We start from the raw sequence: 24325 nt of genomic DNA on the forward strand, positions 1-24325 counted from the left end.
ATGAAAGGGTACACCAAGTGTACTGCAAAGGGATCCAGTTATGAGTGGTGACAAAAAAAAAACTTCAGTGGACGAAAAATATATGCGTTAGTTAACAACTAGCTAAAAGACAGTTTTCCCCTTTTCCAGGACATGGCACAGTCAGAATGGCATGACTGTCAAGGTCAGACTCACTGACATTACATTACTGACCACTCATACTGTTAGTATCTGGGCTTGTGTGGCAATGACAAAATGCAGTGGGTAAGCAGACAGATATGCCCTGATTATGCCCTAAGCAATTCAAGTGTTACTAGCAGTTCTGTTGCTTGACAGCACTGTCAGGGAGGGAGGAAGGGGTGGTGGGGCAGAACACACACACACACACACACACACACACACACACACACATGCGCACATGCACACATGCACACACACACACACACACACACACACACACACACACACACACACACACACACACACACACACACACACACACACGCACACACACGCACACACACACACACACACACACACACACACACACACACACACACACACACACACACACACACACACACACACACACACACACAGTCTCTGCCACTGTCCCTGAAAGATGGGGCAGTGATGCAGAGGGATGGCATGGGGAAAGCTTAAGGCTCGCAAGACAAAGTTGTGTTTCAGCCTTCTTAACATACGTGTAGAAGTGCATACTAGCAAGAGGAGGGTTTTTCAACTGCTCTCATTGTAGGGATGACATTAACAGTACACATGACCCTTGTGGCTTCCTGAAATACAAAATACCCCCCCCCCCCGAACAGATCTCAACTCTACCCCAGATGGAATAACCTAGAGCAGAGGAATGAACGAGCACTTTATCAACAGGAGACCAAAAATCATCTTGGGAAAAAAAACAGCAATTGACAAAAAAGGGATTTTTACAAAAAAAAATCTGTTATTTACACAGGATAATTTATGTTACCAGTTCTATCCAGTCTTTGTGTTTATTCAGTAATTACTATTAGAATACAAACTTTACTCATGTGATTTGGTAGATGAAGACTGGTTTCAGCTTAGTTTTACAGAAATGCAGCTTGCACCCCAATCCTTGTCAGTGAAGAATCACATAGCAAACTGGATGTGACAAAATGAATATCAGTCAACTACCTTTACACTGGGCTTACTACTGATAAAGCACAGGCTGCTGAGTGAGAGCACTAGTAAAACAACCTAAGCAAAACAATCTTGTGACTGTATATCTGCATAGCTACAAATTTACCTCTAAGGATTCAAAGCACATATCAAGAAATGGCAACTATTGGGGGTATGGTTAGCAACCCAGCGTGGAAAAGTAGATTTCCTTTGGTCTGAGTGTTATCTGAGAGATAACATTGTACCCAGCAAAGTCCAAGGCAACAAAATTCCCCAAAAGACAGAGAATGACAGCTGAGCTTACATAGGAGGATATGATGGCAAAAATGTTAACTATTCTAGAAGCTGTTTCCCTAGACCTTGGCTTAACAGGCAACAAGACTGCATTTCTGCTATGTAGCAAGAAATATAAGATGTGCAATGTGGCCTAAACAGCAGAATGATAAAAAGCAGAATGGCTTGTGTTCCTGGATCGCTTACCCAGTTGAGCTTATTGTAGTACTGGGGGATCGGGTTTTCCTCTAATGGAATAGCTCAGCAATATATTTGGCAAATGTAGGCCACAACAGAGCTTGCCCTTCAGTGAGGTTCTACAGTGGCAGAGGCAGCTACTTCAGAATATGCTCCAGAAAATAGTACCCTACATGAAATGGACCGTTTTTCCAACAAACAGAGGGGGAGGGAATCTAAGGATACAGCTTTCCAGCTGGATGTAGCAGCTAAGCAAGGTAGCAGGTATTCAGTCCCCTAAACCTTCAGAGAAACAGATTTTGCAAACAGAAACTGAGACTACTGCGCCAAAGAAAGCAGAAGGAAGTTGGACAAATAGGCAAAAGCCCACCTTGCTATCATCACTGAGGAAGACAGCCATGCTCCAAGAAAGTGGGAAGATGTTCTGAGTTTGCATTCAGCACAGGAAGGGGGTCTTTGGGGAGAAGAAGAACTCAGATTTCAAGAAGGCAAAAACAGAAAAGTCAGGAAAAAAACAAGCATTGCCAGACTTCCTTTCACACCAAGCAGCTATAGAAGTTTAACTATGATCCGAGTCTGGCTGAATAAAACATGAAAAGGATTTGAGTACTTAAAAACTTTTCTGGGACACAGAAGTCCTCACAATGCTGTATTTCACAAAATGTCTGAAAGAGGGGTTGTATACTATAATGGACATGCTTGAGAGACTTTAGTTGCAGTAAATAAAAAAACAGTTTAGCTGATCCCTGTCTGGTATCTTTGCTCAGTTCAGAAATTAAGTAAAATTTTGGGATTCTGTACTTAGATAAAGGACTACCGTGGTATGGGTAAATGATCTGCAGTATATGTATCTTAAACTTCATAGTCCTTTTTACTATTTTAAAATATGCATGGAATTCAGAATGAAGTAAATACTTAACACTGTTTTGAATACAGTAAATGTTGAGTACATATGCCTTACTAAGAACAGTAGGGTTCCTTGAAAATGCCTATGAAGTAAGTCTGAAAGCAATACATAGTCTGCGTACTAATAAGGATTTTTGCTGAATATATCTTTTTAAACAAACTGAAAGCAATGGTTTGAAAGAATATTGCAGAGGAAAATGACTGAAGATAATTTATAATTTGCACACAGTTCTTATTAAACATAAAATAGATGTTCATCACACGTTAACCAATGCAATATTAAAGCAATAAGTACTTACTTAGGTTATGCATATATAACATTATCCAAGGAATTACAGACCAATTCCTTTGATGATGTAGATGCAAAGAGTCTGCCAGTCATGTAAAAACATAAAATAAAAATAAAAAAAAATAAGATCTTAAGCAAGGGTTTAGAAAAGTTCATGCTGGGGTTGGTGGACTGAGATTTGTCAGAAGCTGAACGACAAGAGAAAAACTGGTGGCAGTTAAGAGAATTTGTGGAACAGGTACAAAAAGAGGAGTGCACTCAAACAGGCCTAATCTTTTTTGATGCAAACAAATCCTTTGACACAGTGGGCGGCCCTTTTTCTTTAAAGTGTTGAAAGAGGTGTGAATTTTCCCCAGGTTTCAAAACTGTACAGCTGCTCTGTATAACAGCCCAAGGTATTAAGTAGGGAATTAACACAAGAAAAGTGGGTTATTTGAGGCAAGAAGCAATGTTGTCCACTATTCACCTCTTTGTTCACTGCAGTGATCAATGCATTAGCTCAGTAGGTTAGACACTTTCTATTAGGTGTGTAATGTGAATGGAAGCTGTTTTGACTTTTATGCAGATGATTATGTGATTGCCAAAGGCAAATTAGACTTGGTAATGCCATGGATGTGAGAGATTTTTGAAAACGTTATAGAGGAATCAGGATTAGAATGCAACTGGGATAAAACATTTCAAGTTAAAATAAGAAGGGCAAGAAATGCTGTACAAGAAGTTTAATAGAAAGAAAGGGGAGTGTGAAATGGAGGAAAATGGAGATGAGTTAATACAAATCAATTATAAGAATCTTTTAGGGCAGGTCAAAATGCTGTTAGGGAGTTAGGTTAATAAAAGTGTTATGCTAACCAGAAGAATAAACCTTATACAAACGATAATCCACCCCAGAGTCTTATATGTACTCAGGCAAGCTATCTGCCTTCTTTCAAAAAAGATCAGAAACGGATATTCTGATAAATTCATATGACAAGAGAGGGGTAGTGGGACAATGAAAGGAAGGCCAAGATTATCCATAGGTTTTGGAGGATGGGAAATTATCACTTTTCACTTCTATATGGTGGTAGCAGCTTGTTTTGCAATGCAGTACACAAGGGAAGGACTAAGGAGAACACCAGGGATGGATCAACAAAAAAGCTCAAACATTTTTGAACATGTATGCTAAGGAAACTAACGGAACTTATGAAGCTTTGACATGCTTGCTCTGCACAGGGTAGTGGGATGACCCAGAAATTACAATTATGAGTAAAACAGTACAATAGAAGGGATTGCACAGATGAGAAATTAATTATGTAGCAGAACTGCTCTGTAGATTGGGTGGCTCCTCTGGGAGGCTTCTGGAATGGCAGCAAATTTGAGACTGATATGGTATACAGGAAAGTGGAAAGCTACATTATGAGCAGTTGACAATGGTGATTATATAATTGTTAAGGAAGAAAGGATTCAAGGGCTGGGAGGAAGTTACAGAAAAATACTGCAGTGCATTGGATGTGGGAAGGGAAACGACCTGAAAAAATGTGAAGCATTTTTCACAGAGCTAAAAAGACAAATACCAGAAAGAAATGGAGAAACTGAGATTCAGATGGGTGGAAAAAGTTAAAGTAGCGTTTTTTAAATTTACACAGAATGAGTGCTTGAAAGCACTCCCAATAGTTTAAGACAAACATATGTGTTAGATCCAGTCATGGTTTAGGACACTGGTGCAGATTTTTGCAGGAATGGCAGGTGGAAGAAGGGGAACTCTGGAGATGTAGAAGTGCAGAATCAGGTAATCTTCATATTTTTATAGGAATACAAATGAGCTAAGCAAATCTGGGGGCCAGTCTAGAACAGCAGAGAAAAATATTTGGTAAACAAGTTACTAGTACATGGCAATTTTGCATCTGATGGTTAGGGGAAGAACATAAAAGGAATATAAGAAAATTAAAACACTACTTCTAGGTGGATAGGTGAGAAGTGTAATAGTAAAAGGATAGAAGGGTGACCTTGAATGGAAGAGGGGAAAATAGGAGCAAATAATATAAAAGGGTACAACTGGTTATTATGTGTGCAAGAAGACAGGGCAGGAAAAGAGAGTATTAAGACAAAGTGGCAAAAAGAGTGGCTATATTATAAGAATTGAGTTTGGAACAATGTAGGGTTAACTGGAAGGTATAGCTATGAAAAGTAACTCCTAAGAGTGAAAAGTAAGGGGGTAGTGGTATTGCCTGAATATGGAATAATGATGAATGTCATACTTTTTATACTGTATCTAGAATGCTGAATAATGCCTACCTTACAGTGTATCTTATATGATAGTGCATGTTGAATGGTACTGTATTGAAATGTTTATGACATAAAATCTCAATAAAATATAAAATATAAAAAGCAACTGCAAGCTAACTAATGGTTTTAAGCTGGAATAAATACAAGTTGATTAAATAACTAATTTCCATTGTAATAAAGATCACGCACCTGCCGAGTGTAAACTTCAGCTTTGTGCTGGGCCTCTGGTAGGAGCTCAACATCATCAGCACCATATATCTTCTGAGCAATGATTCTTATTTTATCCACAATAGGAAGCTGCAACAGGCAAAACTATCAGTTAATATCAACAAGGATTTAATGCACTGCTGTTTAAATATTTTAGCTATTTACAAAAATGGCACCAGAAAGCTTTATTAAACAACATTTCAGCCTAAAATTGCCTTTTAGACTTTATGGTAGCTGCCTTCACTGCATGCTTTAAAGTACAGCCCACGTTTGATCATATTCATTACAAAGCACAGCTTAAAGTCAATGCATCTTATCAGCCTACAGTGTTCCTCTGCAAAATTCAATACACAGAAAATGCCACATCTAAGCTCCCTAAACAAAAATGCAAGCAGTACTCATTACTTGTTACTTGGGATTAAAAAGCAGCATGTCTTTACGGGTTTCTTAAGACTTACGATAGCCAGAGATTCAGTAACATAGGAACAGAATGAAATACAATGTTTCTATAATGATTTGTATACAGCGTCTATGGAGTATGTACAGTTGGAAAAGATTAATAAAAACATATATTCATGTTTCTTTGCAGCTAGATTGCTGAAAAGGAACATATGCAATGCAGTCTTTGAACACCGTATCTCTGGTATAGTCACAGATAATGTTCAAGCTACATAATTAATTCAAGACTGTTGCTTTAACTCATATAATCCACCTGGACTTGCAATATAAACAACATCATAGGATTGTGAAAAAACAAAGGTTGCATCAGTCCACCCTGATTCAGTTTTATGACTGAATTATGCTAAAACTGATTAAATGAAAACTGGTCAATGTTGTTTACCAAGACTTCAGCAAAGCTTCTGACTCAGTGCCTCACAGGAGGCTTGGTACACAGACTGAATGGGCCTAGAGTTAGACAGAAGCTGACTCTTTAGGTAAAATGCTAGTTAGGTGACATGAAACAAATAGAAGTAGCTAAGGAAACCTTTGGAAAGGAAAAGAAAGTGTCTGAATATGGTGCAATGCTTTTTGCCATCTTTACATCAGATATCATGAGGGATCCTGAGAACAGGTAAACCTACAGGACAGTGGCAGATGGGGAAGAAAGCCTTCAAAGAGACCTGAGAGGACTGGCAGAATAGGCCGAAACGTAGCATCCAATGGGTAATGCAGATACATTTAGAATTCTTCACCAAGGATGCAAAAACTTCAAAGTGCAACACCAACTGAAGCAAGTGACCCTAAAAACACAGGTTAGAAGACAAAGGACCCTAGTGTAGTAGTAACAGCAGAAATGAATCATCAGATACATACATTTATTATTTATTAATCATATACATACATATAAATATTCCAAGCATGGGTAATAATGTAGGGTTACCACCTGTCCCACTTTGCGAGGGACAGTACCTCTTTTGGCAGTTGTGTCCTGCAAAAAAATTGAAAAAATGACAAATGTCCTGAGATTTTAGGACAAAATTACTTCCTATATTTTATGTAATAGTTGCATAAAACAGTTATTCTGTATCTGAAAGACTTAAATGTTGTAAGAAACAGAATAAGCAACTAAAATGCTACAAGAAAAAGCTTTTATTTAGGAAAAAAACTGATGTTCTGTCCTTTGTACTGGCCATGGGTATGTTTTGCCCTGCAAAATCTGACGTTTGTACCAAAAATGTTCCACTTTGGGCATTTGAAAAGGTGGCAACCCTACAATAATGCCCTTCTAACCTGCCAATATACCAAAACAGTTATTCCCACAATGTGTCCAGACTGTTGTTAAAAATATCTAAACTACTCTTTGTTTTAATGTAATTTGGTAGTCTACTCCATGCACAAGCTACTTTCTCAGAGAATCAATTAGTACACTTCTCATTCCTACAGAATCTTCTACATAGGTTGTCTGATGACGCTCTGCTAATTTTTGATAACCCCAAACATTTCCAGAGGTAGTTGTCTCTAAATGCCCTATATACCCAGATAAGATCTCCTATTGAATTATTTATATGAGACACTGTACAAGTTCATATAAGTTTATAAAGTTGAGCCTTTCACAATAACTTAAATTTTCACATGCATGGATGCCCTTGATATATTTCCTCTGTACTCTTTCCAGTTTACTCATGCTTGTTTTCTTTTACAGATTAATACAATTACAACCAAGGTTAGTACAATGCAGGTCTGTATCCCTAAGGGAAAAAGCTGGCATCAGTGTGATTATATGACTATTCTACAGATCCCTGGTGAAGCTTCCAGCTGGACAAATACCTCACTAGGCTCCCAGTGGAACAGATCCCAGGTCATGTCCACAGTTGGGTTACTTTTTTCAGTTTAGTGCCCATACAGGGATTAAGGATATCAGACTAATTGGGAAGGTACAAAGAATATCTACAATGGTGACAAATGGAATAAAGACTGAAACGAAGTGCAAGACGTACAAAGAAAGGATATAGGTGTTAAATCTGTTTTCAACTGAGGACAGATGAGAAAGCAAAAGAGCATATGATACTTAGAGGCCAATGTGATTACATAGTACTAAAGAGAAAAGAGACAAGAGAGTATGTAGCACTCATAACAGAATAAGGTGTAGTGTTCAGCTTAGATTTTTTTTATAGAAAAAATTGTGGATAAAAAGGAAGAGGCTATCTCAGTACATAGTGGAATGACCAATAAATTCTTTGAAAAGGCCTGGGATGGGTACTGAACTAAGAGAAGATTCATTTCAGAGCCAACAGAAAGATGCTATTAAAACAATTAGGAAAGAAACAATAGTAAACGTTTTCTTATACTGCTATAACTATGAAATGAAATGTAACTCAAATAAATATATTATCAGGTTAAAGCCATTGTCTTGTTGAATGTTCTAAGCTGCACGTTTCTGTTCTATGTGAAGTGCTTAGGCACCTTTTTGCTCCTTGATTACTGTTCCAATTTTATCAGAAAGTCTGCAACGAAAGAATATACTTTTTAAACTGCTCCCATACTGAAAAGATGCAACATAGTATTGTTTATTTCACACACTATCTTGTTTCTGAAAGCTTGAGTTCTGCAGAAAAAAAAATGGATAAAAAGGACAATACTCGTAGATCTCTCTAGTAATGATTTATTCATTTTCCAAGCTGCAGACCAGCATTAATCTGCCATACAGTACATTATTAAATCTTACTGCTTGCTGACGGAGCAATACTGTCAGATTTAGTGGAACTAATACCTTCTCTCCCTGACTTATGGGATTCTAAAAAGCAGCTGATTCTGTCACATCTCAAGCTATTAACCTTACTATGGCAGCAATGAGATTTAACCACTATCTCTTAACTTACATAGGGACTGAAGAAAAAGTTCTTGGGCTGAAAACCTGAAGTGACACACAGTTAAACCATGTAACTGGTGACTCCAATTTATTTGCTGCTCCAGTGAATAATAACACCATGGCATGCCTTTTCAGCCTCTTTGCATGTATTAGTTTTACACCCCATTAGTAATAATTATGTGCCGCTCACTATTCTACTTAATTTCTTAGAGTTTGAAATAAGAATGCATCGGTACCACCACCACCACACATTCTCCAGCAATGCTCAGTATCTGAGACGTGTGGGGGTTCAAGTAACCTTTTCTGCTGCTAAATATAATGCATCAAACATGTTCTTATTCCAACAGACTTCAACAATTAAAAAGAATACACTCACTGTGGTCTCCATTAACAAATCATGATTTTTTTTATTATATCTAGTAATCTGTAATGGGGTTGAAATGAGTTAAAACATTTTACAGTTTAACACAAGGATTAACATTTATAGGTGCTAATGAACTGTATCCTTTTAAGTCCTGAGTTTCACTTATGCAATCTCTAGTACTAAACTGTATGCATTTGAACAAGTCACTTGACCCAGACAGTGCCTCCAATTACTCTCAAAAACAAGCATTTGTGTTAAGTGGGCTTCCCAGCCAAAAAAAAAAAATTGAAAAGAGAAGGTATTTTCTTGTACCTCAGCCTCAAGTCTTACTGAAGTTCTGACATGCTGTCTTGCATACAAATCATTCATAATAATGGTTGGCATTTTATATATATATATATATATATATATAAATATATATATATATATATATATACATATATATATATATATATATATATATATATATATATATATATATATATATATATATATATATATATATACATATATATATATATATATTTTTTTTTTTAAGTGTACATAACATTCTGTGTGGGGAATGTGTGTGTGTCCTGCATGCTGTTTAACACTTGCACTACTGATACAACCGTTATTACTTCTTTCTATTTCTCCTAGACTAATTTTTTCAAAGCATCATTATCCACCTCTCAAAAATTTATTATTTAGCCTATATTTCATGTTGTTAATGTGGAAAAGAAAGATCATCTCAAGTAAACATCCAGTTTGAAACCTTCCTGCTAAAAACAGTTTTCTGTCTTCTTAGCTGCCAGTTTTGCATCTGACAATTCATTCTCTTTGGCAAGTACTTATGAATACATGTGGTGCTGAGGCAAACCATATTTATATATTCAGTCACAGAACACAACCTCAATGGTCTAACAAGAGTGCCGATTTTACAGAGTCATATCACTTTCAAAAGGGAAACATTTACCAGACATGGTCTCACCTGTCTTCCCCACAAAAGACGACATTACTGCACACAGCTGTCATGCTGATCTTTACTATCTTCATTCAGAAAATCACTCTGTATGTAAAAGTGTTTTGGTTATGACTAATAGCTGCTACACAGTATCTGTGCAGCACAATGTGTTGAAGCTCTCATCTGATACTATGCACTGGTCCACGTAATGTGGCCTGTGTTGTGGCTGAAATGGTCCAACAGGAACACCTCACTCAGTTACTTAGGCTCTGTACTGTAATCCTGGGACCCACAAATGTGACTCCAGAATTAAAAAAACAGCAAAATCAAAGAACAGTGATTTTTGACATTTGTGGTTCCCCTCAAGTATTTTTTTCCAAGGAAGAAAAGTCTCTTGCGCCATGTAATGTGGGATTGGCTGCATCCCTTCAGCCCTATTACTTGTTTGTGTCTTTCGGCTTTTCCCGGTTAGGGGTCGCCACAGTGGAACGTCCGCTAATGATTGGTAGTGGATTTTTACATACCGGGTTACCAGCCCTGACGTACAACCTTCAACGAAGGCACGCCCCATTCATGTATGCCTCCACACAGAAGACGCTCTAGCTGAGAATTGAATGGGAGAACGTCTTGCTATGAGGCGACAACGCTCCGCAGTGCCACCACCGCAGTATCCCTTCAGCCCTATTACTAATGTATACTAATTTTGAGATCACCATACCCAAGAGAAAAAGGGAATACTCTGAGACACAGCAATCTCATGCTTAGTATATGCATGTCCACATTTTTGCTCATTGAGTCTTGCTATTTGTAGATCAGTGTGTATATTGAACCTAGTCAGCCACTGTAGCTAGGTAGCATGTGCATATAAATTACTGAGAACGTGTAAGACCAGTGCCATTTTATGTAGTCAGTGTGAATGTAAACTTAAATGGAGATGCATTATGTGAGCGTGTTAAAAGTAACAAGTCAGTAAGCTTATGAAGTTCGAATTATATGTTCCAGTTACAGCTTCTAATGTGTTTATGTACACTAAACAACTTGAAAGCATTCCGTGCCTCAGTGTCTCATTTGAATAAACAAGATATGTGACATGCTGTCAGAATGGGATCCAAAGTTGAAGCAGCATGCAAACCATGAGGCACACACACAGAAGACGAGTAATACACAACAGCAAATTCGCAAACAGGTCAGTGATTATTCCAAGGTACTTAAATTCGTTTTAAATGATTTTCAGTCACCAAACACGAGGCACAGCATTCAAAGAGTTCACAATAATTTCAGGGATATTTGAGATGTCCAACATAGCGACATAATGATTAAAGTGTTTGAAATAATCTCTGAAGTGTTTAAAATGTTTGAAAAGACTAAAATGTCTGATTTTTTTCGCAGTGTCTGACTTTTTCACAGTAACTAAGATTTTTCGAAGTGTCCGGAGTGTTTGAGGTAATTGTAGTGTTAACATAAATCATTTTCAGAGAGACTGTTGTGCACTTGAGCAAACTTACAAGTACCAGGCCTACACTTATGCTTAAAAGAAATTTGTTGTTATGGCAGAGGGATTTCGGGACCTGAACTGCTGATGTTTCATAATAATATTGCTGAGATCTGGAGTGTGTTTGAGCAAGAATATGATACTTTAATACAGGGTGCTTTTTCTGATAAAGATGGATGTACAACAGCATTTATACTTCTCAATTTAGCTGGCTCAGAGGCCACTGAACAAGAATGTTCATTTGTGTATGCACCTGCTGTGTATGCAGGGGAAGGGGGAAAATTGCCATATTGTGATACAGGCTGAAAGTGCTTAAAACATACATTTTGAGAAATGTGTAATGCTCAAATGAATACTACAATGGAAAGGCACAAAATTTACACAAGAAATCAAAAGCTTGGTGAAACTTTGCAGCATTCATTACTGACTTAAGAAATAAAGCTAAAACATGCAGATTTGGTGATCTAAGAAATAAATCAATAAAATATAGTGAATTAACATTAACCAGAGCCTTAGAGATTTGTCAAATACATGAGATTATTGAAAAGTATACGAATATGCTCACAAATGAGAAAAACATTTTGCAGTATCTGCTAGTGTGAATGTTTGGTGTGCAACAGGAAGCCAAGAAGAAAAAGACATGTAAACCAAAGGGCAGTTTCACACCCAACCTCAATGTTAACTGTCACAAAAGTGTTCAGCTTTTGGTCAGTAATGTCACAAATGTAAAAAGTGGAATAATTTCAAAAGGCTTTGCAAGTCTAAAGTGCCGCAGACTTATGTTAAAAGAAAGTATCCAAAGAAGCAAGTGTTAAAAGAAAGTATCCAAAGAAGCAAGTAGATCAGATAGAGACAGTAGCAAATTCTGAGAGCTGTGAGCAAACTTTCTTTGTTGATGGTGTCTCTGTGATCGATGAAACAGTTACTACAGTAAACTATCAGTTGTTAGCAAAGAGTGAAATATTTTGTACTGTACAAATTAATGGGAAACCTGTAGAACTTAAAGTAGACACTGGATCTAAGTGCAATGTCAGATCAGCACAAGTGTTTGCTAAAGTAAAAGCTGGTGAGAAACCTGATTCAGAAAAGTGTGCAATACTAGTTGCTTATGGTGGTGAAGAGATTCAAACTGATGGCACAGTAGTTCTTTCATGCCATTCTGCTGGAAACAGCTATGGCTAGCAGTTTTTTGTAGTCAAATGACATCTGCAGTCATTGTTTGGCCTCAAAGATGGTCAGAGAATGGGACTGATTTCACTTAATGAAGAGGTCCTCCATACGAGTCTGAATAACAATGATAGTTTTACACAGAATATTTTTAGTGAATATGCTGATATTTTTAAAGACGAGCTTGGTAAACTTCCAGTCACATATTCCATGAAGTTAAACCATGAAGTAAGTCCAGTTGTCAGATCAGCATGGAAGATTCCAGTAGCAAGGCAGGGTAAAGCATAGGCAGAACTAGACAAAATGGTAAATTTCGGTGTCCTTACTCCAGTAGAAGAACCGACTGAATGGGTATCCCCCATGGTCTGAGCTCATAAGAAAAGCTCAGATGATATTTGAATATGTATTGATCCAACAGACTTAAACAAAGCACTTAAGCGTCTTCATCATCCGAGGCGTACAGGAGAAAAGGTAATCTCATGCCAAATTCCACTGTTTTCTCAGTCTTAGATGCAAAAATTTCATTTTGGCAAATTTCACTGGATCACAGATATTCATTGTTAACTAGATTCAGTACACCATTTAGTAGATACAGATTTTTGAGAATGCCATTTGGAATCAATTCTGCCAGAGAAGCTTTCAATGTGCTATGGAACAAAATTGTTCTGGTTATCCATGTGCTACTACAGTAGATGACATCATTGCTGGAGACAATGGTGAAGACGAACATGATACAAATTTCAGGAAAGTTCTAGACCATGCACGTGATATAAATCTTAAACTGAATCCTCAGAAATGTAAATTCAAACTGAAAGAAGTTACTTATGTGGGACATTTGTTTACCAGTTCTGGCTTACAACCAGATCTGTCTAAGCAAGCAGCAATTCTTGAAATATCAGTTCCAGAGAATGTCACATCTTTACGTTTTCTAGGTATGGTCAACTATTTAGGAAAGTTCATCCCAGACCTGAGTGAGCCTTCTGCACCATTACATGAGTTGACACACAAAAATGTAAACTGGTCTTGGTTGGAATACCACCAAAGAGCATTTGACGTCCTGAAGAAGAAAATTGCCAGTCCACCCACATTGAGATATTCTGATGTTCACAAACCTGTTACTCTTTCTTGTGATGCTTCAAGGTATGGCCTTCAAGAAGGTATACCAGTAGCCTATGTGTCAAGAACTTTAACTCAAACAGATATGCATTTTTCACAAATAGGGAAAGAACTTATGGCAGTAGTGTTTGCATGTTCGAAGTTCAGTGATTATATTTATGGCAAACCTATCCAAACAGAGACTGATCAGCAACCACTAGTGACAACTTTGAAAAAGCCAGTGCATACCACCCCAGCATGATTGCAGGACATAATGTTAAAATTGCAAAAGTACAACTTCAATATTGTTTACAAAAAAGGGCAAACACTTGTACCCTGCTGATGCTTTGTCATGTACACCCAGACGAATGACAGAGCAGCATGAAAATGAATCTGCAGACTTTGAGGTCATGGAAGTCAGAAATTTTTCATCATCATGTCTTGATGAACTAAGATATCACACAGCTTCAGACTCTATTCACCAGAAGCTGAAAAACATTATCAGCCAAGGATGACCAACATGACATACTCGTTTACCACTTGATATTCAGCAGTATTTTCCTTACAGAGATGAACTCATGATGGAAGATGGAATCATCATGAAAGGTCCCATAGTGGTAATTTCTACAGCATTACAACAGGACTATATCAACATTTTGCATAGTGGTCACCCAGGTACTGATTCAACCAAAGGAAGGGCAAGAGACATTGTATTTTGGCCTTCTATGTCTAGAGATATAGAGAAGGAAACTTTAGCATGTTCAGTTTGCAACAGCACCAAACTGCATCAACAAAAAAGAACCACTTTAACTACACCAGATTCCCAAATTACCATGGTTGACAGTTGCTATAGATATTTTCAAATGGCATGGTCAACATTACTTTGTATTAGTAGACTCTTATTCAAATTGGTTTTAAATTGACCTACTTCCTAACTTGACATCCAGCATAGTCATTACAAAATTGAAGAGACATTTTTCTGTCCATGGTAGTCCACACAAAGTCATGTCTGACAATGGTGCACAGTTTACAAGTCAGCAGTTCAAGAAATTTGCTGAGTCTTGAGACTTTGTTCATATTACCAGTAGTCCTGAGTATCCACAATCCAGTGGGTTAGCTGAATTTACAGTTCAGAGTGCAAAGCACTTGTTGGAGAAATCCAACAGAGATGGCACAGCTGTTTTCCTTAACTTACTCAATCTCAGAAACATTCCTCAAGACAACTTGCTTGGTTCACCTGCTCAGAGATTGATGTCCAGACAGACTAGAACAAGTCTTCCAATCAGTAAGCAATCATTAGTACCAAATGCAAAGAATAACAGAGTGGTCAAGTGCTGAACTTTCAAGAAAACATCAGTCACAAAAGTTGTACTATGATAGGACCAGTAAATCCTTTAGACCATCACTACAAGGAGAAGTTTTGAGAATGCAAACATCTAAAGGATATGACCAAGTGGGTATCATAAGGAACATTTGTGAAGAACCGAGATCTTACATCATACAATCTGAAGGAATGGATTTCAGAAGGAATTGAAGATGTGTTACCTGTCTCCGAATCTGTGACGCAGCAGATTGCCTGTGCCAACGACACTAATTCCCAGAGTGGCTCATCAACTGTTCGAATTCAAAAGGACAGTGTGCTTTCTTCAAACAACTTTGATGTAAACCCTGATGTTCCACTTTGAAAGAATCACCAGAAACTGTCCCTGTTGCTAAACCCAGTCAGAATTTCTATGTAACCAAATCGGGCAGCATTTCCTGACCGAATCTAAAATACACAGTGACTTGGACTTGAAGTCAATATTATTTGTTGAAATGTTGATATAATGTCTAGCTCTTGAGATGTCTTTGTTTTCCTACTTTGCAGTGTCAAACAAAATTAAAGAGGAAATATGTAGATCAGTATGTATATTGAACCTAGTCAGCCACTGTAGCTAGATCGCACGTGCATATAAGTTACTGAGCACTTGTGAGATCAGTGCCATTTTGTGTAGTCAGTCAGTGTGACTTTAAGCTTGAATGGAGATACATATGTGTGTTAGAAGTAAAAGTCAGTCAGTAAGCTTATGAAGTTCAAAGTATATGTTCCCGTTACAGCGCCTGATGTGTTTATGTACAATAAACAACTTGAATGCATTCCATGCCTTGGTGTCTCAATTGAATACACGAGACAAGCAACACTATTCTGGGACTTGCACTTACCAGTCTTGTAATGTAAACTGTTACAGGTCGCTTGCTATTTAACAAATTAATAAATTAATACAATAAAACAGAAGAGGTTAGGAAACATCAGTCCTTGAGAAAAGTACAGTTATTAGGGATTACTCATGAGGTTCTCTCAATCAGAAGGCCACTACTCTTGTGAAGAATCCACAGCACCAAACTGCTGAGAGAGGAAAGGAGACTAATGAAAAGAGGCTTTGCAGAATGACTCTGCAAAAGCTAGCTCTGCATTTTAGTGCCAGATCCAGGCAATAAGCTCTAGGGCACCAATGAGCCCTTGAAATATAACTGAAGTTGGTCAAGACATGCTTTAGTGAGCATGGAATAGATCTGCATATGCTTTCAATACCAAAATGAAATGCAGTAGGAAAGCCGAGTGATCACTGTCTGGTTCATATATACTTATTATCCCTTTAGGTTCATAGGTGATTACTACACTAATGGCACAAGAGCCATTACGAGCCTAGCCAATAATACCCACAATATGACAATATTATATCTTAATTCCCCAGATATGGGATGGGGTAGTATTAGGGTAGTGGGTCTTTGGGTGCTGGAGCTCTGAGCCATTTTACAGACTGCCTATGTCCATACAGGACATAGGCAGTACCCCAGGATTGACTTGATAGTTCCCTGTCCAGTATCCAAATACTTGTTGAAGAGAAACCCCCATGTGGGGGGGCTCTGCCCCCTACACCTCTCTGTAAATTAAATATACCAACTCCAAGATCGCACTACAGTGGAGAAAAGTTAATTTACTAACCTCACTATAAGGGGGGGCTTGCCCCCCTGCAGAAATGTAGTAGAAAGTATGTTAGTTAGGTGTTGTTATAGGTAGAAAGGATGTTATTTACATATGCACTGTAGTTTTCAATGTTATGAAGCACACTTTCAATGTTATGAGTTTTCAATGTTTTGGTATTTAGATGTTTTGGTCTCAATGTTATGAAATTGAACATTATGAAATTTCAATGTTATGAAGTAGACCCCTCTCCAGCAAGTTCTGTTAGAGTCACAAAGAAGGTTCAGATCCATGGAAAGCTTAACCCTTGTATAATTTTTCTTGTGAATATGTAACATTTTCATCAGGGCTGGATCAGAGAATATCTTATAAGTCATAGGCATAAGTCCCCTCTCAATAAACAATATGAGACAGAGTAAAGGGATAGAGCCTTTAGTTGGTCTGCATAAGACATGTGTCTTACGCTTGGTATTTTTTTAGTGAGAAACCTCTGGGGCCACTCTGATTGGTGCAAGTGCCAGGTTAGATACATGCAGAAGGGAGCATTGTACTCCACTATGGACCTGAGGAAGGCCTAGTACAATGACACTATGACTTCCTTTGATCTTGATGCCATGCCTTTACTTCTAAGTTGAGCCACAAAAAAGAATTTCCTCACTACTGTAGCTACCTAGTGGTCACAGTTTAGGTTATCATCTATCTGTGTTCCTAGGCCCCTCAACACTGGGTCTACTTTTAGGGGTGTGCAAATATCAGTATTATAATTTGCAGAGATATCTGGGTAACAGAAAGTTCACACCTGGGATCACACTACCAGCACTACTAGATAGGGGCCAAGGGTACTAGCTGCTAGTACAAGGGTCTAGGAAACTACTAAAGGGGTGGTGAATACCGCACAACGTGGCTGGGCTAATATATGCCTTTGGGCAGATAGCCCAGCACCAACCTATGAACCTATTTACTGAAGGGTATGATTACACATTTTTTAGCATTTAGTCTCAGGCCATAGTTTTGGCACCAGTCAGTTGTCATTTTTAGGTCTGTTTGTAGGATGTCAACATTGTTTGGGGATTCAGTTATTGCTCCCAGCTTACAGTTGTCAGCAAACTTGGTGAGCCAGAGGCCTCCAACACTGGCCTTCACTTCAGAGAAGTACATACCAAATAGGGGGGGTCCCAACACTGAGTCCTGTGGGACACAGCTAGTAACAGGTTTCTTACCAGAAGTGGATTCATCTGTCCAGAGAACATGTGTCCTGTTAGTAGTGAACCAGCTGGCTATTCAACTGACAATGCAAGGGTTTATGTTTAACTCCGTAAGTTTATCATGATCCCCAAGTGGGGTATTGTGTCAGAAGCTTTTGCCAGGTCTAGATAAGCAGTGTGTACCATTTTACCCTCATCCATGGCCCTGATGACTTTCTCAAAGATGTTCACCAGATTAAGCAGGCAAAACCTCCCTTTGCCAAAGCTAAATTGGGTCTGGTCTAGTTTTTAAAGAGCTCCTATGTCATTACTGATCGGGTCCATGATACTTTTATCCATGGCCTTGCAAGATAAGACTGGTCAAGCTTATGGGTTTGTAGTTCCCTGGATCATAGGAGGTTACTAGGCTAATGATCCTAGGGCCATTTCAAGCCTAGCCAAGTTTTACCCTTATTTTCATGCTCAGCTATTTACTGTGACCCATCCAATCATCTAGATTGCATTTGAAGAGGGCCAATGAGGTGCTCTGCTTGACATGAGGCGGGAGTCTGTTCCAAAGGTGTGGTACCCTCTAGGAGACAAATCTGTCCCCTCTAGCAGGTTCTATTAATGTCGCATACCAGATTAAGGCCTTTAGAGTGAGTAACCTGTGTACCATTTGACTTACGGATATGCAGCATTTCCAATAAAGCAGGGTCAAAGATTGCCTTATATGCAAGGCAGAGATCACCTCTGTGTAGTCTATATGAAACAGAATAAAGTGACAGTGATTTTAGATGATCCACATAGGACAGATGCTGAAGACCTTGAATTTTCCTTGTGAGGAACCACTGTGGTCTCCCCAAATGCTGCAGGTGCTTGGAAAGGTACATACCAAAAGGGGCATTGTACTCAATTATTGGCCTGATGAGGGATGAGTACAGGGAGGTTATAACTTCCTTTTTTCTGGAGGCAATGCAGAATGCCCTTCTTACCACTGTGGAGATATGGTGATCAAAGGTAAGGTTGCTGTCAACATGTGTGCCCAGCTCTCTCACCACTGAGTGTGTACTTAGGGTGTTGTTATTGATGTGCTAGTTAGCAAGAGCATCACTCTTACTGAAAGGGATGATAACACTTTTTTTGCATTGAGTTTAAGGCCACGACTTTGGCACCAATCATTTATTTGTGTAACACCCTCTTGTAGGATATTGACATTGTTTGGAGATTCTATGACCACTCCCAGTTTGCAGTCATCAGCAAACCTTGTCAACCACAGACCTTTAGTTTTAGCTTGTACTTAGGAGAAATAGATTCCAATCAGTAGAAGTCGCAGGACGGATCTCTGTGGACCACCGCTGGTTACAGGTCTGCTGTTGGAAGTGGAATCCGTTATTTTGACTATATGAGTTCTATAAGTGAGCCAGTTAGTGACCCATTTAATGATATAAGGGTTGATATTTAGCTGGGTGAGTTTGTCAATGATGCCTGAGTGGGGGATAGTGTTAAACACCTTGGTTTAGTCTAAGTAGGCTGTAACAGCATGATCTCCCTTTGACAAATCCAAATTGAGTAGGGTTAAGTGTTTGGAAATCACCTGTATCTTTGTTGATTAGATCCATGATGACACATTCCATGGCCTTGCAGATAAGGCTAGTCAGGCTGGATCAGTTGATGCCCCCCCCCCCCCTTGTGTATAGGGACGATTGTTGCAGTCCTCCATTCCTCAGAGATAAAGCCCATCTGGAGGGTGTAGTTAAAGAGAGTTTCTACTGGCCTGATATATTCTGTTTTAAGCAAATTAAGAAGCATCCTGGAATGTTGTCAGGACCCATAGAACCTGTGGTTTTGGCTTTAGCGAACACAGTAAGGACCTCTTCCCTCATAATAACTAGTAGGGGGATGGTTTCAGGTATTTATTTGGGTGTGGTAGGAGGTGATGGAGGGCAGAAGTTTGAACTAAACTTGTAGGCCCACAGGTTTGCTATAGTTTCAGGCTGGGGACAAGTGCTGGAATTCATGATTAACTGGGCACATTGCTATGTATTTCCCCTGAGATTATGAACATAATTAAAAAAATCCTTATGTTTACCTTTCATTTGGATGACTTTGTCTGCCTCACAGTTTGCTTTGGCAGATTAAATCAGCTCTCTAATTTGTTTGCTTAGACTGGTGCATGACTTTCTGCACTGTTTTTCTCTGTTCCTTCTTGGCTTTGAAGAGGATTTTTTTCCCTTTTGTTGAATAGCCTATTTATGCTAGGGGTCCACCAGGGTGGTTTATCTCTGCCAGTAATAGTATTGACTCAAACAGATATCTTTCCACTTCAATGTTACAGTATTCTTTACATTTGGGATCTCCTACCAATGGTGGCCTGACGTCTGGACAGTATACCAAAGTTTTGAGGTTGCTTTAAAGTACACCTTACGTCGCATGTATGCTACTTGTGTAGCACAGGGCATAAAGGTGACATCGAACATACCATCCTCAGAGATTCTTTGCTGCCAGTCCGAACTCCATCACTTGATTATCAGACTGAACACCAGTTCAGTTGCTGGTTCACCAAGCCATTACAGATAAGTGCCCCACTGAGGTTCATTTTTACTTATCCTTTTTATTGTTGCTTGTGGGGTTTCATGCCATCCAAGAATGGTAAATGCCAGTGTGGGACACAGATTCCCCATAAAGACCTCCCTGACTAGTGTCTTTTTTTCTTAGGTGCCTCTCATGCCAATACGTCTTGCTCCATTTGTCAGGCTTTTGTACCTTGCAAAAGACATGATGGAGGGTACTTCCTGTTCCAAGGTACAGCTGTCATTGAAGAAAAAGGCCAAGACGCCCAGGCTGGAATCTTCTGCTGTTCAGCCTCTGCCGGATGTCTCTCCTGAGGTGAGTGAATGCCTGGTGGTTCGGCTGAATTTTTTGTTGGATTCCTCTGCCACCACCAGGTTGGAGGCTGGTGGGGCTCCAACTTTATGCACGTCTGAGGAGGCTTTGCAGACATCCATTCTAGACGCTCAGGGGGAACCGTTACTGATTATTTTTGAGGGGCCTAGGGGGGGTTCCTCATTCATTAGTCAGAGAAGAAGTCCCTACTACCATTATTGAATGCATTCCTGAGTCAGAGCCTTCCAAATTTTATAAGGCAAACTTCCCATTGAAGGAAAAACAAAAGACTAAACGTATTTCTTGCACTCCTAAGGATCCAAAGAGTGAATGGCAGGCCTTCATTCGGGGTTTGTTTAGTGCTTTGAAACTTCCTCAAGGAATTTCTGCTCCAGCCCCCCATTGGTCCTCTACTCCCCTAAAAATACCCAACGAACAGAATTCCTCTGAGAAGAAGCTGGATTTGGATGAGGAATACTTTGCTTACTCTTCCCAGATTGCTTCTCCTCTGGACTCTGGGTCAGAGGAAAAGGAATCTAGTAGTCCTGATACTCCCTTTGAAAAGATTTATTTTGGGGACACATGCTCCAAGAGGATAGAGTTCTTTAAATGGGATTGTGCTCAGGTCTCTGAGGTACGTAAAAGATACTTTGAGTTGCTGCAGATGGACTCTCCTAAACCTTCTGCTGTTCCTTCTGTTTTGGCTGCCTTGTCAGATGCATTTTCCAATGCTGCTAAGGCTCCAGAATGTCAGCCCCATGCTCCCAAGAAACCTGACAGATTCTATAGGTGTCTGAGGACTGTAAAGTTTTGTACAGGTGTCCTACTGCTGACCCCTTGATGGTATCTATACCCTCTGACAAGCCCTCTCAATTGCTTCCTTCTCCCAAGTTACTGCCTTCTGATAAAGAGAGCAGAACCATGGAAAAGCTAGGTAAGAAGGTTTACACCTCTGCTAACTTAGCTTTTAGGGCTGTTAATTATCAGGCCCATATATCCAGGTACTTGTTGGCTCTCCTGTCCCAAGCTTGTCAAGTTATTTCTGATATTCCAGACGCTGTGGGTAAATCATCTGTTCTTTCCCTGGTAGGGATGTCCTCCCAGGTTGCTTATCATTCCATCAAGTGTAGTTATGATGCAGCAGATGCTTCCTCTATGGCTGCTGCCTTTGGGTCAGTGATGAGGAGGAATTCTTGGCTTCAGCTTCAATCTCTGCCTGGTGATATTAAGGCTAAGTTAACGGATGCCTTGTTGTTTGTGAAGGTGCTGCTAATGTTTAAGTCCCTTCAGGATAAGGGCAAGGGTTTACAGGAACTTAAAAACGTGTTTGTTTCTCTTGTGCCTACATTTCAGAGAAACTACACCAATAAGCCAGCCTTTGTTTGCAGGCAATCTCACCCTCCTTCTAAGGGTAAAAAGGGTGGCAAAAGCAGGCTCTTCCTGCTAAGGCTACTCAGACTTCACTGCCTCAGAAGTCTCCCTTTCCAAATAAACTAGGTGGTGCCGTCTGACTATCCGATTCTTCCCAGCCACTTTCCACTTTCTCTTCGCCTCTTTCTCTCTCTCTCTCTGTCTCTCTCTCTTCCTGTTTGGCTACAGATTACTCAGGATTCCTGGGTCCTGTCCATTATTTGCCAGGGGTATTTCAGGGTGTAGAAATCACTTCCCCCTTTCATGGGTATTCAGCCCCATCAGGAATAACTGTCCTTTTCCTAGAGGTACTTCAGGACCTTTTGACTGAGGGTACTATTCAAGAGGTGCCTGTGTCCCAAAGGGGGAGCGGATTTTACTCCAGGATGTTTCTAGTACCTAGAAAAAAGGGTACTTGGAGACCAATTCTAGACTTCTCTCATATAAACACTTTTCTGAAGATGCCCTCTTTTTAAATGTTGTCCATTTAGACCTTGTTCCCTCTTTTGCTTCCTTGGGCTTATATGGTGTCTGTGGACCTCAAGGATGCTTATCTCCATATTCCAATACATCCCCTTTTCAGGAAGTGTTTACATTTCTCTGCTGCTTCCTGGCATTTTCAGTTCTTTGCTTTGCCCTTTGGCCTTTCTACTGCCCCAAGGGGTATTCATCAAATGCCTCATTGCTGTGATTGCTTTTTGCAGGTTTCAGTGGATCCAAGTATTTCCTTACTTGAATGATCTCCTGTTTCAGGCATCTTCTCCAGAGATCCTGTTGCAAAATCTTCATTTTTGCCATTTCCCTTCTGCAAAGCTTGGGGTTCACAATAAGTCTTTTCTGACTCTTTCTCTGGATCATGTTTTGCTGGGTTACAGGATTCAGACGGTGTCTATGCTGGCATCCCTGCTCCCTTGCAAGGTCTTGACTCTCATTTTCTTCTTTCAAACTCTTCTTCCTCTGGCCTCTGTTATAGGCAGGGAGTTTCTGAAAGCTCTGGGATTCACGGCATCTACCATCCCTATGGTCTATGCGGTCAAACTCCACATGAGGACATTTCAGTGGTTCCTGAAGTCAGTCTGGCTTCAACATGCAAACACCCTGGAATTTGTAAATGCTCTTCTACCTTGTCTCAAGAAGGAACTTCACTCCTAGATCCAGCAGCTGTCGCTAAATCCAGGGCTCCTTTTTCACCCCTCTTTCCCCAAGAACTGTTTACAAATGCTTCAGTCATGGGATGGGGAACATCTTTTGGCTCCCTAAATTTGCAGGGGGTGTGGTCACCTCTAATAGCAGGATCACATCAATGTCAAAGAGATGTGAGCTCTTCTGCTGGCACTTCAGGCTTTTCGTTCTCTTTTCTCCCCAGGACCTCTAAAGGTATTTTCAGACAATACTACTGTGATATGGTATGTAAACAAACAGGGGGTAACAAGATCTTATCTTCTTTGCCAGCTGGCACTCCTGGTATGGGATCTTGCTGTCCAACATCAAGTGACTCTTCAGACAGTTTACATTGCCTCAGGTCAAAACATTGTGGCAGGCACTCTGAGCAGGTCCTTAGTTCAGTCTCATGAATGGATGCTTTACAGGGATGTGTTTCTGGACAGTGTCCACCAGTGGGGTACTCCTCAAATAGATCTATTTGCCTCCCCTCTGAACAGGGGATGCCCTATCTTTTCATTGGAAGGGGATGTTTCTTTATGCTTTCCTTCCCCTAATTCCAAAGTCCTGTTCTAAATTCAACAGGATGCTCCCAAAATCTTGTTGGTGACTCCCTTTTAGCTGAGACAGCTTTGGTTCCCTCTTCTTCTACATTTAGCCAAGGGCAATCATCATAAGTTAACTCACAGGATGGATCTTCTCACACAAGACAATGGATCTCTCATCCATCCCCACCTGTCTACTCTTCAAATGACACTGTGGGTGATAAGACTTTGATTCCACACATAGACATGAGGACATGCTTAGGGTCCTGCAGGAGGTCAGGAAACCCAATACTAGGAAATTCTACTTATCCAAAAGGAAGAAGTTATCTGTTTGCTATTTTTCTCATAACCTGGATCCACTTTCAGTGGAGGTTCCTTTGGTTCTGTCTTATCTGTGTGAATAGCTCAATGCTGGGTTGGCTTATTTTTCTGTTAAGGATTTCTTATCAGCTATCTCTGCTTGCCTGCCTTTATCTCCTTCTTTAGCCTCTAGATTTTAGGCTAAACAATTCCTAAAAGGTGTCCTTCATA

General features: G+C 39.6%; 1 protein-coding gene across 1 annotated transcript in view; it reads right to left on the minus strand.

The window, feature by feature from the left end:
- Positions 1-24325, minus strand: part of MTHFD1 (methylenetetrahydrofolate dehydrogenase, cyclohydrolase and formyltetrahydrofolate synthetase 1) — a gene marked incomplete in the record, with an annotated part of 1466165 nt that overhangs the window by 101621 nt on the left and 1340219 nt on the right. Inside the window, 1 exon segment of the mRNA XM_044074387.1 lies at positions 5255-5362. Coding sequence (XP_043930322.1) covers positions 5255-5362 — 108 coding nt within the window.

This window comes from Protopterus annectens, chromosome 6.part0, assembly GCF_019279795.1.
Source record: "Protopterus annectens isolate FY-2018-M chromosome 6.part0, PAN1.0, whole genome shotgun sequence".
Classification (NCBI taxonomy): Eukaryota; Metazoa; Chordata; order Ceratodontiformes; family Protopteridae; genus Protopterus; species Protopterus annectens.